Raw genomic sequence first — 18627 nt, forward strand, 5'->3', positions numbered from 1 at the left:
TGGAGGACTCCCTCTCGCTGCCCTGTGGAGGCGGGGAGTGGGGTCCGTTCCCTCAGCTAACGCAAGCGGGTTTATAGCTTGTTGGGTTTCGGGGTGTTTTTATTATAAGCAACTTAAAGCAGCGAGGTGTCGCTGAAGCCCTTTAAGCGAGCAGCCACGCGGGTCCGGCTGCGGGTGGTGTGTGTGTGTGTGTGTGTGATGCTCTGGACTACATTTCCCAAGAGGCTCCGCGGCCCCGACCGGAAGTGTGCGGAAGGGCGGGCGTGTCCGCGCGGGGCCTTGTGGTAACGGCGGCGGCGGCGGCTCCGTCATGGCGGCCTCCATCTCCGGCTACACCTTCAGTGCCGTCTGCTACTGCAGCGCCAACAGCAGCGCCGACCACGTAGGTGCCCCCCACCCCCCGACTGCTCCTTCCCCTCCTCCTTTTCCTCCTCCTCCTCCTCCCGGGGGGCGGGACGGGACGGGACTCCCCTCCCTCCCTTCCCCCCCTCCCACAGCCGCCGGGCAGGCCCAGGCCTGAGGGGTGAGGGCCCCGCTCGGCCCCTCGCTGCCTGAGGGGGGGGATACGCCTCAGGGGGGGTTAATCACTTTATTTCTTTTTAATTTTTAATTAAAAAAAGGTTTCGGGGCTCCCGCGGGTGCTCTGGTTAGGACCCCAGTGTCGGTGACGAGGCAGGGGTGTGGGGGGGTCAGAATTCCCGCGGTTCTGTTGGCAGATTCCTCCTCGCAGTTGATTTCTGCGCCGGGAAAGGGTGCGTGACCCCCCCCGAGGCCCCAAACCACCTCTTTGATTCTCATCTTCCTCCTCCTTTCGGGCGGGGATGGAGGATCAAAGGCTTTTCAAGTTACGTTTTGAGCTGTATCAGCGCGGGGGTTGCTCAGGGTCCGGCCCAATCTCCGCCGTGTCCCTGCAGATGGAAACTCCACTTCCCCTTAGCTTGGAGGCTCTGGGTCGTGCTTCCTCTTCCCCCTCCTCCCCCATCTGCCTGTGCCCCGGGACTGGGTTCCTGGTACCTTTATCTCTGACTTGTATAAATTGGGATTTACCCGTGGCAGCTTTCAGTAGAATATTACTTTGGGATCATTTATTCCCTAAACGTCACAAAAAGATGTTGGTAAATCAGCTTCTCTTAACCTACTGCAGCACAGACAGGTGTTTAAAGCTAAATATTTGCTTTTATTCTTCTGTTTAATGCTCAGAAAGTTCCAGTAAAGGGATACATGTCACAGATGGTTTCCTACTTTTAGCATTTTTTATTCCTCTTTAAATTTGCAGGAAGGATTTCTGCTGGGAGAGGTGAGACAAGAAGAGACCTTTAGCATTAGTGATTCCCAGATCAGCAACACTGAGTTTCTCCAAGTGATTGGTAAGTAACAGAACTTTGAGGAATTCTGTCAAGAGCCCTGTTCAGGTTTTCAGTCCAAAACCTGAAACCTCTTTTCAGTTTTTTTGAGTAAAAATCACTTGGCTTGTGAGACCAGCACGTGGTGGCCCAGTCACTCAGCACCACATTTGCCACAGGTTTTGTGTGTTGGTGGCTGAGTTGTGAGGAAAGGAAACAAAAGGAGGTTTTGGGTTGTTTTGGGTTGTTTTTTTTTTGCGTTTTCATTTGTGGAACAAAAGTTTGTTCATGGAAGAGATTTATCTGCATGTCATGATGGAGAAATGACCTCTTTGGGGTTTTGGTGTGGTTCTCTAAGTACAAACTCAAAATAAAATAAATGCATGACTTGATTTACTGATCCTGAAAGGCTCAGGAAATCCAGGAGAGGTTTGGGGTGGATGCTTGGTCACTGGGGACATCATGAGCTGTCCCAGCAAGATTTCCTGATAAACATTTGCCCAGCAGTTTGCTGATAAACACAGTTTGGTTTTGTTGGGAGAAGTGGAAGCAGGTCTGAGCTCTTGCAGTGAAGTGTTGCTGCTCAGAGCAGGCACTGCTGTGCACAGAGGAGAAGCTGTTACATGTGTTCAGCTCTGAGGCTTAGAGGAGCTCAGAAATCCCTGAAAAAAATGCCTTTTTTGTGTCTGTATGTAACATGAAGCCAAAAAACCATCCAAACCTTCTTTTAACAACAGAACTGTACATATCTGGGTTGTAATTTTTTGTGTGTGTGTATGACATGAAGTTAAAAAACCATCTAAACTTTTAACAGCCCAAAAGTGTGAACATCTGGGGTGTAAATTAAAAAATAAAAAGGAAAAGGTTTAGGGTTTTGTGTGTGTGCAGCAAGCAGGCAGCTGACTGCTGGCTCTGTTTGGACAAACCCAGAGCTGAGGGTTCAGTGGTGGCTGCTCTGGGTGTTGGGGACAGGGTAGCTGCAGCCTCAGCCTGGTTTTATAAACCAAGTGGTTGTGGGGTTAGAAATTCCTCCCTGCTTAGATAACTCTCTCCTGACATTCCTGCTTCCAGGCAGTCCCTGCAAAGTGAAATTAATCTCCCCCCCCTGCAGATTTTCTGGATTATTTTTTTTGTTTCTTTGCCTACCAAATTTTTCTTTCCACATTTATTCATTGCCATCAAGTCCTGAACTCCTCTTTCAGCCCAGGAGCTGGGACTGGCAGTTTTGTAACATTTCTGACTGCTGTTTCAGTGTATGTATGTGTATAAATTATCCACATCTGTGTATAAATTATCCATATCTGTCTGAAGACAGACTAAGTCACTGTGTAGAACTCAGAGTCAGAAGGGGAATTGCCTCATCCACTCCCAGCAGTGGGCTTGTGGCTTCCTGGTTTTCATAAGACAGAGTCTGGGGAGCAACAGAATAACCCAAGAATCAAGTATGGTTGCTCAGCCCTCTCAGGCAGTGTGTTTGCTGGGAAGAACTGGTCTAAACTGGGAGAATTACACACACTGCCTTAGCTCAGCTGTTCATTTTCACAGTCTGAGGGTGAAAATAAAGGGTTGATCCACTTCTAAGCCATTCCAGGTCAGTGGCTGTAACAGCAGCATCCCCAGGAGCTCCCTCCAGGGAAAATGCAGGGATTCTCAGGCATTATCCTTCCTAGGGATGTCCAGGGCTTGGTGTTGACAGTGGCTCAATGTCTGTATCTGTTTTTCTTGGGAAGTGTGATCTGCTCCTGGCTCTGCTGAGGTTGCAGCCAGCAGCAGCAGTTGGGTGGTGACTCAGTGCCCAGGAAGGAAGAGTCTGAGCAGGATTGTTGCTAAACACTGCAGAAGGGTTCTGAGACAGGAGGCTGAAGTGGTGTTGCTGCAGAAGTGTTGCTCAGGCTGAGCAAGCACAGTGTCAGACACAAATGTGACTAAAGGATGAGCTGTAGTTGGTAAATGTCAGAGCAGAGGAAAGTTTTAAAGTATAAACCAAGTCATGCAATGTGTTAGTTCTAATGTGCTTTGTGTTTTTGCTCTTTTCTCACTCCTCTCCTAGATTACATCACAACCTTTGCTGTTTCAGTGGGCATCTGGGCATTTATTACAACCTCTTCAATAAAAAAAATAGTGCTGTGGCTTTTTAATACTTCTTATAACTGAATTATAAATTGCAACCACCATTTTGGAGTGGTGTTTAGCCCCTTTTTTCATCATAGATTCTATTTACCTCACTTGGTTAAGTACTCCAGTGTGTAACATTTCATCAATTGCCTTCCCCATCCCTTTATTTTTTTTTAATTCATTGGTGCTGCAATAAACATTGTATATAAATACTTGTAAACTGGTGTGGAAAGTTGAATCAAGAAGGAAAACCAAAAGAAACACCTTTTTGAGACTGTTACAAACATAAAATAGTATCAAAAGTGTGTGTTTATTTTCAGGTCTATCTGTGTGTATCTGAGCAAGCTTCTGTCTTGCTGCTTGTTAAATAAAATTCCCAGTGTAAAATGGCAGATGAAGAAGAGAAGCTTCTTGCTGTGTCATCAGGTGGTGTTGGGACATCAAGGGCAGTGTGTGGCCTGACAGAAATGTTTCTTTGCACAGTGCCTGTGATGTGGAAAGTTCCTCCAAGACACCCCTGTAATTTCTCTTTCCCTTGAGCAGCTGGACATATGTCTCTTTCTGTTTGTTGTTGCAGAAATCCATAACCACGAGCCTTGTTCAAAACTCTTTAGGTAAGAGCATTTTCTGTTGTCTTCTGGTGTTGTCTGCAGGCTGTAGCTCACAGAAGTGTGTTGGCAGTTCACATGTACCACCATTTGCTCATCTGGTGTTAGTGGGATCTGTGTCAGTGGCAGCAGCCAGGAGGATGGAAATTTGAGTTTAAACTTGGAGTAGCACTTCCCTTCAGTTAAAAGGGGTGAGGAGGTAGCTTGGCTTATTCCTTCATCTCTCTGAGTTTGCAGCTCAGGTGGGAAAGCAGCCAGAGCAAATCATGGCTGATTATTAGGAGGAATGTTGAAAGTTTGTAGGTTTAGCTTTGGGTGTCACAGGAGACACCTTCTGTGTCCTGACCTTGGCCATTTGCTGGGCTGCCAAGTTGTTCTGTACTTGCCTTGCACCAACTAATCACTCTGAAGCTTTCACCTTACTAGTTCTGACCTGTACTCCTGAATCTAATATAAATTGAGGTCTAGTCTGTTCTGTTTGGCTCCCATCTATTTGCTTGCAGCTTTTTTTTATGGCCTTCACTTGTTACAGAGTGATGGCTTCTGAGTCCCTGTCTGAAAATTCTTTTTAGGTGGAATTCCCAATTAATCTCCTCTTTATTTAGAGCTTTCCAGCCAATAAGAAGACAGAATATCTGAGCTATTATAATTGATATTATTTACATTAGAGAGAAATGCTGCTGTTACTTGCTCTCTGGTAATTGCAGGGAGGGTACTCAGAACCCAGAGACTGAAATGCTAGAAGCTCAACACATCAAGATAATATCCCAGTATCTCCCAGCCACTTTCTGGTTCCTGGTGATGCTCTGTACAGTGTATATCAAAATGATCCCTTTTACTGCTTCTCTCCAGTCCAGAAATTGGTCATTAGTAACTGAGCTGATGATGGGAGGGGAAGAAGTCTGTATTTCACTGCATGGATTTATTTCCTTCAGAGCTCAGGGAAAGCTCTTGCAGCTTACCCAGTTTTTAGCAGTGCTACAGTGTGCTGTTGGTTGCTCTGTCCCACGAGTTGGAGCAGATGCTGATTTTTGAGGCATTTTACCTTATTTTTTTGCCTGAAGTGCAGCCAATCTGAGGGAGGCCTATTGCTCATCCACTCTGTTCCTGGAAGCTGGCACTCCTAAGGATAGCACTTGGCTCCAGAGGATTTTGAGGGTTGATTTCTCTTTCTCTGTGCAGTTTTCAAATGAAGTTTTCTGTAAAGTACCACTTGTTCATCTTGTAAGACAATTACCTTACAAATATTAAAAAGAGAGAATGAGATGTACACCTCTGATAAGAATATATAAATGTTGTGAGCATGGAATTAAAACAGATATGCAAATTTTATGTAGAACCTCAAAGCAGTAGTTATAGTCCTAATATTCAAATTAACTGCCTCTTAAAGCAAATCTTATTTCCACCTTCATTTACCAGCCAAGTCCTGAGCTCAGGTTTTTCTGTCGTGCTTTGTTTACCCCCTCACAAGAGCTGAGATCACAGACCTCTCAAGCAGAGTGTTTTCCTGCACTGCTTTGGGTGTCAGTGATACCAGCTCTTGAAAGAGACCAAAGACTTGGCAGATAAGTCAAGGGGGAATCTATTTTCAAGCGTTTTCCCTTTTATCATGAAGTGTGATCTACTTGAAGTTATAAACCTGTCTGTGTAGATTTATAAATTCAGAAATCTGTCCTATCCTGAAAATGCCAACTTGTCAGGGTTGGGGCAGGCTCTGTAAGCAGAGCCATACAGAGAGATCATGGTACTTTGGGTTCTTGCTGACCTCAGTATAACTGTTGCAGCTTCAAGAGTTCAGTGACTTGAGTCTAATTACAGGGCTGGAGTTCAAGAAATTGATTTGTAGTTGCATGTAAAAGGCCCTTCTTTCCTCTCTTCTTTGGCAGGTGTTATTATCAAAGCAGGGTTTTACAGAGCAATAGTAAAAATAAAATTACAGAGTTCATTTATGTGTGTACCCCTTGTTGCAGGGGCTGGCAGTGAAATACCAGGCATCAAACTGATGTGTGCAAAGAAAGCAAGTTTAAAACTAATAATCCTGTGTTTTGTTGCTAGTGGTTTAAAAGGGGTTAGGGTTTTCCCACCAACTGGTCTTGGACATCTAATTGAAGAGCTTCCCTTGAGCAGCAGCCTCTTGTCTGTTAGGTGTGCAGCCAAACTCAGGCTTCTGGCTGTGCTCTGTGTAGCACCTGAGTAGGAGATCTTAAATAATCAAGATGTTGATAAAAGTGAAGTGTAGAAGTTGCTTTATAATGCCCAGAATGCCATCTATTCAAAGAACACTCAAAGTATGTTTTACTTTTACTTTACAAATGTTTTACTTGCTGTATAATGTGTGTGTGTGAATTCTGTGTACCTTTCTCTCTTCCTTTTTTGGTTCAAGCTTTTATGACTATGCAGGCAAGGTTAATGAGGAGAGTTTGGACAGGATCCTTAAAGACCGAAGAAAAGTAAGTTTTCCATCTTTTCCTCCTCTTCTAGACATGAGAGCCTGTAATGAGAGAGAGCAATTTGGGAAAAAAACCAAACAAACAAAAAGTAGGCAAGGAGAAGAAAGATTTTTCTATCACAAATCTTATGTTTTCATTGTTTTGTCCCAGTGCTTATCCTGTACAGAAACTGGTGGATTTGTGGTGCTCAGACTAAGCTGGGGACAAGGTCTAAATTCCCTGAAAAAATTCAGAAGATTTAAGTTCAGGTCTCCAGAAGTGAAGGGCTAGGATTGAGCCACTCAGAATTCCTGTGCTGAACATCTAGCATAATGGTTGTGTGCTCTGCTGCTGGAACCAACACAAATGGAGCTGGTCTGAAAATCAGAATTTTAAAACTGATTTTAGGAGTTGTCACGATAGAGCCTTGTAATTGCAATTTTTACCCTGTCAGTTTTAAACTGGGAAAACCATTCTGCCAGTAATGTCACAAGTTGTCACAGCTTTTATCTCATGCCAGTGTTGTCAGCAGCACAAGTAGGATTAAGAAGATGAAATCTGTTTGAAGAAAACTCAGGCTTTTTCAGTGTTTCATCTCATTCTGTATGTGAGTGCACTGTCTCTCATTATCAGATAACTCCTCCAGTGCCTCAGTGTGTCAGAAATCCTGAAGAGCAGAGCTGAAGGTGCAGTTCCTTTTGTAGAGAAGTGCTCTGGCAAAAGGACACTGATTGGCTTGGTTAAACCTGTGACAGTGTGGACCCTGTTAGACCTGGCAGAAAAGTGTCACCAGTGCATGAATTGGCTCCCCAGGTCTGGTTTGTGCCTGTTGTGCTTAAAGCAAGATCTTTTTTTCTTGCTTGATTTATTTTCCAATAAATCAGCAAACCAATGTCCTTCCAGCTGCTTGTAGAGCTGCTGGTTGCAAGTCACTGGTGGCTTGTGGGGCTTTGGGGGTTTCTGTCCTCTGGAGGTGACTCAGGAGTAAGTCCCACTGCTCTGGTCTGAGTAAAAATCCCTAAAAATCATCATTATACCAAGGGTGTGACCTTAGTTGCTCTATTGCTGATTGGATTTGCAATCTCTCTGCTCACCTTACCCACCTGAGATGTGGACTTTGCCTTACAGAGAAGGCTGAGGTTGAGGAGGGTTCTTCAGGGAGCCTGAATCTGTGCAGCTTCTGCAACACTGATCATTTCAGGGTTATTTTTTCTTGTCTGTTTCTTCCAGCAAATGCTCTCAGATTAAACACCTCTGTGTATACAAATGGATTTACACTCGGTGTGTGGGTACTTTGTGTAGATTTATATATGCAGACCTGGACAGCTTTCTGCTGCTGATGGAGTGAGTTACTCCTCTGAGATCCTGGGTTCTGTAACCCTCTAACTCTGCTCCAGCACATGAAGTTCCCCTTCAGGAGGCAAGGGGTTTAAACACCATAACCTAAAATACTTGTCCCTTGTCAGCTTTCAGTTGAATTTTACTTGGTTAGGGCCCACCTTGCAGGGAGATTCTGGCAAGATGTGGTGAGAAAACAGGCAAAATGGGGGAAATTAAAACTTGCAAGTGTAATGAGATTAAAGCACCACAAATTCCATGACATCAAGTTTCATAAGGTTAAAAAAAAAAATACTACTGTCCAGGAACCAAGACTGTCTTGTATTCTCTTTTGTTAGAAAATAAGCACATTCCACTACATTTAGACTAAATAATTTTAAAGATTAATCTAAAAGGGTGAAAACAATGCTCCATTGTTTTTCATTTAACACAGGAATCATATTGTTGAATATGTAGAATCTGCTCTGTCCACTGAATATACACATGCAGTCTTCAAGCATCACTGCATGATAATGCTTATTCCTTGGACTCTTCTTAAATTGTACATTATGTGTCTTCTTTTCTTCACTTATCTCTTAAATATTATTTTACATGAAGGAAAGGAGTTTAATGCATGTTTAATCCTATGTGCATATGAATCTTTCCCAATTAAATAGGAGATAATTGTGTTGCTCTGAACAGATCAGCTCCATACATGCCCAGACATGAATTCTCATGTTTGTGAAGCACTGGGGATGTCTCAGAAATCAAGAGAAGGGAATGAGCAGTTGAAATATTTAGGCTAAAGAAAACCCCCATCTGCTCTCCTCTGCTCATTTGCTGATGCTCCAAAGTTTGGGGCTAAAATCAAGCAATTGAAGTAGGTTGGAGGTGGGATCCTGAGTGGCTCTGGGGCTGTGTTTGTAGCACAGTAAGGTTGAGCAATTAATATTCCTGTTGGAACAGGGTGTCTCTATTTCAGGTTATTTAATAGGTTCAGGCCTGCAGTAATTCAATCTGGTTGTGTCCCAATAAAGCTGTTGGCCAACTCACATGATATCAGAAACTTTATTGTCAGGAGATAAACGTGTGGCTCTCCCTTAATGCTTTGTTTCTTGTGTTTTGGTTTGGTTTGTTTTTTTCTTCTGTTGCACTTGATTACAGAACGTTATTGGATGGTACAGATTTAGGAGGAACACTCAGCAGCAGATGTCATACAGAGAGCACATCATCCACAAACAGCTGACACACATTCTTGGAGTGCCTGATCTTGTCTTCCTGCTCTTCAGCTTCATTTCCACAGCAAATAACTCAACCCATGCTCTAGAATATGTGCTTTTTAGACCAAACCGAAGGTAAACAGTTTATGTAGAGAAACAATCTCTTTTTCTCATTATTTCTCTTTTTTCTCATTATTATTTCTTTTTTCTCATTAGTATTTCTTTTTTCTCATTATTATTTCTCTTTTCCTCATTATTTCTCTTTTCCTCATTATTATTTCTCTTTTCCTCATTATTATTTCTCTTTTCCTCATTATTATTTCTCTTTTCCTCATTATTATTTCTCTTTTCCTCATTATTATTTCTCTTTTCCTCATTATTATTTCTCTTTTTCTCATTATTATTTCTCTTTCCTCATTATTATTTCTCTTTTTTTCATTATTATTTCTCTTTCCTCATTATTATTTCTCTTTTTTTCATTATTATTTCTCTTTCCTCATTATTATTTCTCTTTTTTCATTATTATTTCTCTTTTTTTCATTATTATTTCTCTTTTTTTCATTATTATTTCCCTTTTTCCTCATTATTTCTCTTTTCCTCATTATTATTTCTGTTCTTTACATTATTTTCCATTGTTGCTCTTCTTTGAAGTTTGTGCTGTTCCAGGTAAAGAAAGCATTGGGTTTGTCAGATGATGCCTTGGTGTACAGTTGTTAGTGAGGACAGCTCTTTTTTCTCTGCAAGTCATTTATAAATTAAAGTTTTGGGGTGAGCAAAAGTTCCTTTCAGTTTCTAACTCTTCAGACAACAACAAAACTTATATTTTAAGAGAAAAGAGGAGTCACTCCCATGCTTGTTATAACAACCTGCAGCTTCACCCTACTTGTGTATGTGCTAATTTCAATCCCTAATTAAAAGGTTTTAAGAGGTGTAAGGCAGGTACATCCCCAGGAAGTTTTTGATTGTCTTTATTTTGAAGACAACTTCCAATATTCAGCAGCTTTTGTAATAAACTTAACCCAGAAGCTTTAATAGTGGCTGAGTTGTGATCCTCAGAGTGATGGGGTAATGCCAAGACTGTTGTAAATAATGCTGTGAATACTAATTAATAAATCTCTCTAACCTTTCTCTGCAGGTATAATCAAAGGGTGTCACTAACTATTCCTAACCTGGGCAACACGAGTCAGCAGGAATACAAAGTCTCTTCAGTGCCAAATACTTCTCAGAATTATGCCAAAGTTATTAAGGAACATGGGTAAGTGTTTTTCCTTTGCAAGTGACCAAACTCTGTTCTTCACCCTTTAAAGAACAGTACAAATATGGATTCTGAGCAAGAAAAACCTAATTCTGGAGGTGAATGGTTTGTTCCTGGTGTGCTTGGGTTTTTAAAAGTAATTTTAATCGAATGCTTTAAATGCAAAGTAGGTTTTCTGACTGTTAACAGTAAAGTTACACAAGTGGAAAGATTTCTGCACAAGTTGAATCTCTTTCAAATGGAACTTTATTCTTCCAGAAAGGATTTTGGTTCTTGGTTGTATGGTAAAAAGATAATACATTTAAAAAATTAAAAGAAGAAAAAATTAAAAAAGAAAAAATTAAAAAAGAAAAAATTAAAAAAGAAAAAATTAAAAAAAGAATTAAAAAAGAATTAAAGAAAAAAAAGATTTAGAGAAAAAATTAGAGAAAAAATTAGAGAAAAAATTTAAAAAGAAAAATCAAAAAATTAAAAAAAGAAGAAATTGAAGAAAAAATTTAAAAAGAAAAAAATAACAATTTAAAAAAAGAAAAAATTAAAGAAAAATTAAAAAAATTTAAAAAAAGAAAAATTTAAAAAAAGAAAAATTTAAAAAAATTAAAGAAAAAATTAAAAGAAAAATTAAAAAAAGAAAAATTAAAAAAAGCAACTACATTTTAGAACTCTAGTGGCAGAGGGCTTTACACAAAGACATCAGGGGCATGAGACTTCTGCTGTTACTAATTCTTTTGTAACTAATAATTTCTGCTTTTCTTCTTTTTAGTACTGATTTTTTTGACAAAGATGGAGTGATGAAAGACATCAGGGCTATATATCAGGTTTATAATGCACTTCAGGAAAAAGTACAGGTAACTTCACTTATTATTGATCCATATGTGTGTGGCAGCTTTGGTTTGTCCTTTGCTTAAACCAGGAGTGCAGGGGATGGAGATCTGTAGAGCTCAGAAGCAATTTATTGCTAATTGGGGGGAAAAAAAGCCTTGACCCTGTTTCATAATGTGTCAGTTTCTGGTTAGTTTGTGCATTTGCAGTGAAAGTGGTGATAGGAATCTCATCAATGCTTTGTCTTTTGGAAGGAAGAATTAATCAGTGATTTCTGGCAGGCTTCAGCTGTTTTTTAAGGGTTGAAGAAAAGCCTTTCTGAAGGCTGTAGGAATCTGCAGAGGTTTAAAGGCTTGCCTGGGTGAGTTTAAAAATGACTCCTGGCTCTTGGTGTGTAGCATGCAGCAAAGAGCTCCATCTGTCAGGTAAAACTTGTGAGTATTTTGTGTAGAGCAGGAGTGAATCCTGCTCCAAATGTGGCAGAGCAGCTGAGAGTGCCTCAAGTGCCACATCTACTCAGTGTAAGCTTGTCAGATCCCAGCTTGTCCCATGTGAAGTGCAGTTCTCTGCTGCCTCCAGCACACACAGCTGCTCATTGTGCTGGACTCACAGCTCATTCCCAGGCTTTCCCTTTCCATCTGCCCTGGAGGGATTTGTGTCTCTGCTGGGGTTTAGCTCTGCTGCTTGGCACAGGGAGCAGAGAATAAAGCAGTCATCTCTCTGACCATCCCTTGACCCTGCTTGCTCAGGGGAGTTATTTCTCTGGGGAAGTTGCTGCTTTCTAACCTGCCTCAGGGTGTGGGTAACTTCCATCAGGAAGGCAGGAGGGCTCTGCAGAGGGACCTGGACAGACTGAAGAGTTGGGATGATCCCAACAGGATGAGGTTCAACATTCCAAGTGCCGGGTCCTGCACTTTGGCCACAACAACCCCATGGGGAGCTCCAGGCTGGGGACAGAGTGGCAGAAAGGGACCTGGGAGTCTGGATTGCCAGGAAGCTGAACAGGAGCCAGCAGTGTGCCCAGGTGTCCAAGAAGGCCAATGGCATCCTGGCCTGGATCAGGAACAGCGTGGCCAGCAGGTCCAGGGAAGGGATTCTGCCCCTGTGCTCAGCCCTGGTGAGGCCACAGCTTGAGTCCTGTGTCCAGTTCTGGGCCCCTCAGCTCAGGAAGGAGGTTGAGGTGCTGGAGCAGGTCCAAAGGAGGCAACTGGGCTGGTGAAGGGACTCGAGCACAGATCCTGTGAGGAGAGGCTGAGGGAGCTGGGGGTGTTGAGGCTGGAGAAGAGGAGGCTCAGGGGAGACCTCATCACTCTCTCCAACTCCCTGAAAGGAGGTTGGAGCCAGGGGGGGGTTGGGCTCTTTTCCCAGGCAACTCTCAGCAAGACAAGAGGGCAGGGTCTCAAGTTGTGCCAGGGGAGGTTTAGGTTGGAGATTCGAAAGAATTTCTTTCTGGAGAGGGTGATCAGACATTGGAATGGGCTGCCCAGGGAAGTAGTGGATTCTCCGTGTCTGGAGCTATTTCAAAAGAGCCTGGATGTGGCACTGAGTGCCATGGGCTGGGAACTGCAGCAGGAGTGGATCAAGGGTTGGACTTGATGGTCTCTGAGGTCCCTTCCAACCCAGCCAATCCTATGATTCCATCAGGAAGGCAGAGAGCTTTCCTCCCAGCTTCAGGAGACATCAACATTTGTTGTCAGTGGTCCAGCCCATTAGCTGCTGGTGTTATTCTGGTTTGGCCAAGGGGACATACATCCTTTGGTGCTCCTGCTGTCTGGAAAGATTGAAAGAGTAGCATCCCTGGGGGGTTGTCTTACTGCCTCTTAAAGCTATGACTTTGTTTTGTAATCATGGTGCTGTACATTGTTTACAGAGTTTAGAAGTAACTTAGGAGTTAGCTCACTGGAGGAACTGTGACTGTTCCACAGAGAATGCTACAGGATTGGAATTAAGTTTCCTGGTAGAGCAGCTGAGTCAGGTACTTGCATTATTCCCCAATTAATTGGGAGAAGAGGGTTCAAGCTTTCTAAACTTCTAAAAATTAGGCATAGAACTGAAAGCATAGTTGATGTTTTTGGTATGATCACTAACAGTAACCTTTTGGAGAAAAACTATAAATAGCAAGTGACTTCTTATGACTCAACAGTGCTTTTAGAGGTGTGCACTCTTCAACACTGGTTGTGTTTAGTGATAATGACCAACATTGTAATTTCTGGAGAGGTCAATAGTGTCCACTGCAACATGTATAGATTAAAAAAGAAGTCAGTATTATCCTGAACTGTTTTTATCCTGAACAGTATTATCCTGTTTTTAAACTTATATCATTCTGTGGAAGTTTAACCTTTATTTCCTAACCAACATAGGGAAATCTTGCTGAAAAATCCATGAGTCTTGTTTATGGCATAGAGGTACCAGTCAGGAGAACAGCTTGGGACAGTTGTCTCTTTACTCAGCTGGTTCATATCCCAGTTTGAATTTGGTTTTTACAAAAATATCCCCCTTTATGCTAAATTTTAAACCCATGCTACTATAATATTGTAGTGCTAACAACAGTGTAGTTAGAATTTCAAAACAAACAAACAAAAATCTCTTTCATCAAGTAGGAAGAACGATCTTTGGGTCTTACTACAAATCATTTCTTTAATGATAAATTATTTGGAAATGCTTTTGCAGTCATGCAGGAGTTGGGAATTAGCAACAGCCAGTAAAGAAAATTAATTCAGGTTGCTCTTAGTTTTGTGCTGTTAGTGGCCTCTTGTCAGGTAGTAGCTTTGTTAATGTTGTCATGAAATTTGTTCTTTTCTTTTTTTCCAAATCTTAGCATATCTGATGTTTTTCTCCTAGGCAGTATGTATAGATGTAGAAAAGAGTGAACGTGTCGTTGAATCTTTTCAAGCTGATGTAAACAAGTTAAAAAGACAAATCGCTCAAAAGAAAAATGAAAAAGAACAAGAAATCAGTAAGTTCCCTTTTATTTTTTTGTTTCAGAAGCAAATGTGGTAAGAACAAAATGACTGTGTTATTATTTTAAGTTGTTTTCTTGGTAGCTCATGGCAAAAGGAGAAAACACCTGTTGGGAAGAGCCATATGATGGTTGATAGGATATTTATATTGCATGATATCTGAACTGTGGAATCATAGGGATTTTTGTAGGAGCCATCCAATGTTAGCAAACTTAAACATAGGAGGAAGAAAAAGGTAATGAATCAAAAGGGAAATAACCCAGGAAAAGATTAGTTATAGGAAGGGAAAAGTGGAGCAAAGCCAGGAATGGAAAAAAGCAAATCTAAACATTGGTAAGATTCCTTTTTGAGGTATTAAATAGAAACTGAGTACTGTTTGCAGGCCAGTAAATATTAATGTTGGGTTTTTTTAATCTTTATTTCCTTTCCCACTCCCCAACCCCATCCCCAGTTCCAAGCCCAGAACAATTAAATTGCAGTTCAGTGATATTGCTGGACACCAGACAAGACATCTGAAGGAAAATGAGTGTTTAAGTGGTGAACATGGATGTGGATCATCTGAAGTGTTATTTAGATGAAAAATAATCTTGCAGCTTTTCATGGATGTCCCAGGTTTTTCACCACATGATTTAGAGGAGACCATCCACATTTTTATCCTCTTCTCCCACTTTGTCATTACTGAATCCAAATTTAATCAGCATTTCTTTCATTATTACCACTATTGACTTAGTGGTAAATGTGATCAGCATAGAGGTTCCTCCTTTTCAATGTTATACTAAATATTCCCCCAAAAGTCCATTTTGAAGTCATTCCTCTCCTCAGGAGTACCTGCTAGTGGAGGAAGTTATTCAAATGCAGGGTCTTGTTGGAATTTGCCTATTTCAAGTGCCATATCAGGAGCATTTTAGAGTGAGGTTTAATCTGACACTTCCCTAAGATTCTCCCCTTTCCAAACCTCAGAGATAAGGTGAGGAGCCAGCCTCAGCCACCATTCAAGTGGCACAAGTCCCTCCTGTTTCCTGTGGATGAAAAAACCCAGGGAGTGCTACTACTTGAGTTAACAAGAAGTAGGGATGGGTATTTAGTGGGACTGGAGCTGATCCCAGCCCAGATGGCAAAAGCTGGAGGAGGAGGCAGAGCAGTCATTGCTGTCCTCCAGATACTACCAGTAAAATACAAATACCAGGCTGAAAATGTATTCCAGAGCAGATAATCATGTCAGAGGGCTGAAACAAGAAAACACACAGCTTGTATCTCTAATATTTTTAGATGTGAGTAGCTAAATACTGAAGCTGGCCTCCTGTTCTCTTGCTGTCTCAATATTGGAGAATTTTCTTGCTCTGGTTTTGGGGAGTTCAGTGTTCCAGTTAATCCTGAGCTGCAGGGGGTGACAGCACAAAAATGGAGTTTATTTGCTTGCTGAACACATTTAATTTTTGAAATAGGGTCAGGAAGATGACAAGGTTCCACTAACACTGAGTTTCGTGGATGTACTGTGAGATTCAGGGAAGTTTAGGGATGTACTGTTAAATTTAGGGGAACTTAGGGGTGTACTGTTGAATTTAGGGGAACTTGGGGGTGTACTGAGAAATTTAGGGGAGTTTAGGGATGTGCTGTTAAATTTAGGGAAGTTTAGGGATGTACTGTTGAATTTAGGGGAATTCAGAGATGTACTGTTAAATTTAGGGAAATTCAGGGATGTACTGCTAAATTTAGGGATGTACTGTTAAATTTAGGGGAACTTAGGGGTGCATTGTTAAATTTAGGGGAATTTAGGGATGCACTGTTAAATATAGGGGAATTTAGGGGTGTACTGTTGAATTCAGGCAAGCTCAAGGGGCAGGATGTAGTGATAGGCAAGACTTGACATGACAACTAGGGATAGTGTGTGACACATGGTCATGAGTAGAAAAACCAGACTTGCTGAAGATGAGTAGTGGAGACTGAGAGGCAAAAAGATGAAAAAATAAAATAAAAAAGAGTTCCAAAGCAAGGCCAGGGATGAACTTTTAATACCAAAAACCAGAAACAGAAAGAAGAGCCAAGGGCTGGGCCCGGTGTGGTGCAGCCTCCCTACGTACAGCGCACGTTATGGAGTCAGCATTAAGTACCCCCATTTTCTTTGCTTTTTGTAGGAATGCAGCAAGCAATTTTAAGCAGGCAAATGCCAACAGATAACTTGGAACCTCTGTTTGTTCCACGAATGTCCTACACTGGGTTTGCTGTGGAAGGCTGCACGCTTGAAGACTCAGATGTCTCCGATCCTCCCCCTCCCTACTCTGATTTCAGTGCAACCAACCCAGAAAGTACTGGTGGGGGTCCTGCTCTCCTTGACAGCAATGTTTTCATGCCTCGACCTCAAGCTGTAGGTTCTTCCAGTTACGTTTCCACAAGTGCAGGATTGAAATATTCTGGTAATGGAGCATCTTCCCAAAGAGTGGTTGGTGACACTGTTGATGAATCAGAAGACAGTGATTATGAAAATTTGCTTGAACCCACAGAGTCATCTGACAGTGAATACTCACAGACAAGGGATTCACGACCTGCAGCACATCCCGATGGCAACTCCAGGAACACTCAAACATCTCAGATTTAACAGGGGAAGGGGGGAAAATCCACGTGACACTGGTTTTTTGGTTTTGTTTTTTTCTCATCATCGTTGCAGAGAAGATTTTGGGGATTTGACCTGGAGGAAATGAACTGCACGGGGTTCCTGTGCACACAAAAAGTAGAAGACTTGCACTAGAGGGTTTATTCACCTTGTGATACATTTTGCAAGTTTTATAATGGAATCATTAGGATAATCAAGTTGTACTAATACTGATGAGGTTCATGGGTGTACTGGTAAATTTAGGCAAAAGGAAATTTCTAGAGATCTTGTAGCTTTTTGTTGCCGTATTTTCTTTAAGACAATAAATTGGGATGTAGTAACTAAGCACAGGTAGTCTACAAATAATGTTCTCAAATCAAAACTTACCTCTTGCACTATCATGCCTTGAATTTTAATTTTTGAAAGGGAATTAAATCTATCAGCAGCCTTCAAAACAGCTTTCTCTGGTAAGCCAAATTAGCCTTTGCAAGCAAAGAAATTTTGATAGTTCTGAGAAGCCTTGATTGGAACAGATGTGGTCTTCTATCAGCATGCTCTGTTAGCAGAGAAGGAGTTTGTTTCAACTTTTTTTACTAGCAGAATGTGTGTATCACTTAAAATGATGGTTGCCTTTTTTTCTGTAAAGGGTTTTAGGGGTGGGGGGGTCCTTGGGATGACTGGTAAATCATCCAAATGAATGTCATAAATATAATTCTTCTGGTTTCACTGGGTTTACAATGACTTTATGCCACACTAGCCTCATTTATTGTCTCCTTTGTTATTTTATCATAAATACAAAGTGCACATACAAGAGTTAAATGACTGACAGAAGTAGTAAATTCCATCATGATTGGACTGTGGAGCCTGCAAATTACAAACATCAGAGACTGCTTTTTGCATTTTATTTGCATCTGAATATTGGATTTACGCTTCTAGATGAGTTATTTTATGTAATAAATAGGGGAGAGGGTAGAAGATTGTTTGGAGGGTCCCCTGGGTTTATTACCTCTTTTCCTCTGGGTGAAAGGTGTAAATGATTGTTTTAATTTGAATTACAGCTCTTGTCAGAAAACTGCCATTTGGGAGAAATGAAGTGTGGTATATTTAGCGAATTTCATGTTTGGATGCACTTATTTTTATTTAAGTACTGCTTGTATTCTAACGTTGCCCAAAATATGTGAAATTGTGCCACTAAGAAGCTGTGTTTTTGGACTTTATCCCTGATCTGTGAGAAAAATACACGTTTGAAGATGAGGTTATCTGAAGCATTTTATCCCTGGGAGGTGTCAATAATCACATCTTTGGTTTGGACACAGAAGAACAAAGCAGTGGCTTAGGAGTTGAAATAGATCAGATTTCCAAAAAAACTAAGATTTCAGTGTGTGGTGGATGGGTTGGCAGAAGTCTGTTCATCAGCCTCACCCTCCCTGTGCCCAGTTCAGCAGAATGACTTGGGGAAGCAGTGAGGTGCTCCAATTCCCACTTTTCTCTGGAGTGCTTCCACCTTCCTGTTGTCTTTTTTAACTCTTTTTTCTCATTAGCCTTCACTTGATGCATTCTGTCTCCAAGTGTTGCAATCCCCTGGGCAGTTTAATCCCTTGCTCCAGTTTTATCTCTGTCTTTCAGGAGGCATCTCTGGTTTTCAGGTGCTCCAGAAGCATGTGGGTCAAAACCAGAACTGACACAAGATGACAACCACCCTCTTGATTTTTATTTTTTTTATTCAGCACAAAACCCTGCCAAATGTACATCTCTTGACAAAGCAGTGAAATGTGACAATAAAAATCTTATTTAATCCTGTAACTTAGATTTTTTTTAAATATCTTTGCAGGTGCCCTGGCAGTGCAGCAACTCACTGGGATGCAGAACTGTAGCTCAGAGTTGATGGGTTGTTCTAGCTGGTTGTAGGACACAGAAAGGAGATCTGATGAAATTAGCACCCACCTGCCACATGTTCTTATGATTATG

At 41.5% G+C, this 18627-nt stretch overlaps 1 protein-coding gene across 1 annotated transcript; it reads left to right on the forward strand.

The window, feature by feature from the left end:
• The first annotated feature begins 281 nt into the window (after window positions 1-281).
• ABRAXAS2 (abraxas 2, BRISC complex subunit) lies at window positions 282-17910 on the forward strand. Its single transcript, XM_030453582.1, has 9 exons — window positions 282-382; window positions 1277-1367; window positions 4036-4072; window positions 6450-6516; window positions 8977-9167; window positions 10168-10287; window positions 11051-11135; window positions 13951-14065; window positions 16205-17910. Exons 1-9 carry the CDS (start codon window positions 311-313, stop codon window positions 16663-16665), a joined length of 1239 nt encoding a protein of 412 aa, XP_030309442.1. The 5' UTR covers window positions 282-310; the 3' UTR covers window positions 16666-17910.
• Window positions 17911-18627: the final 717 nt, after the last annotated feature.

The sequence above is a fragment of the Calypte anna genome, chromosome 6, assembly GCF_003957555.1.
Source record: "Calypte anna isolate BGI_N300 chromosome 6, bCalAnn1_v1.p, whole genome shotgun sequence".
Classification (NCBI taxonomy): domain Eukaryota; kingdom Metazoa; phylum Chordata; class Aves; order Apodiformes; family Trochilidae; genus Calypte; species Calypte anna.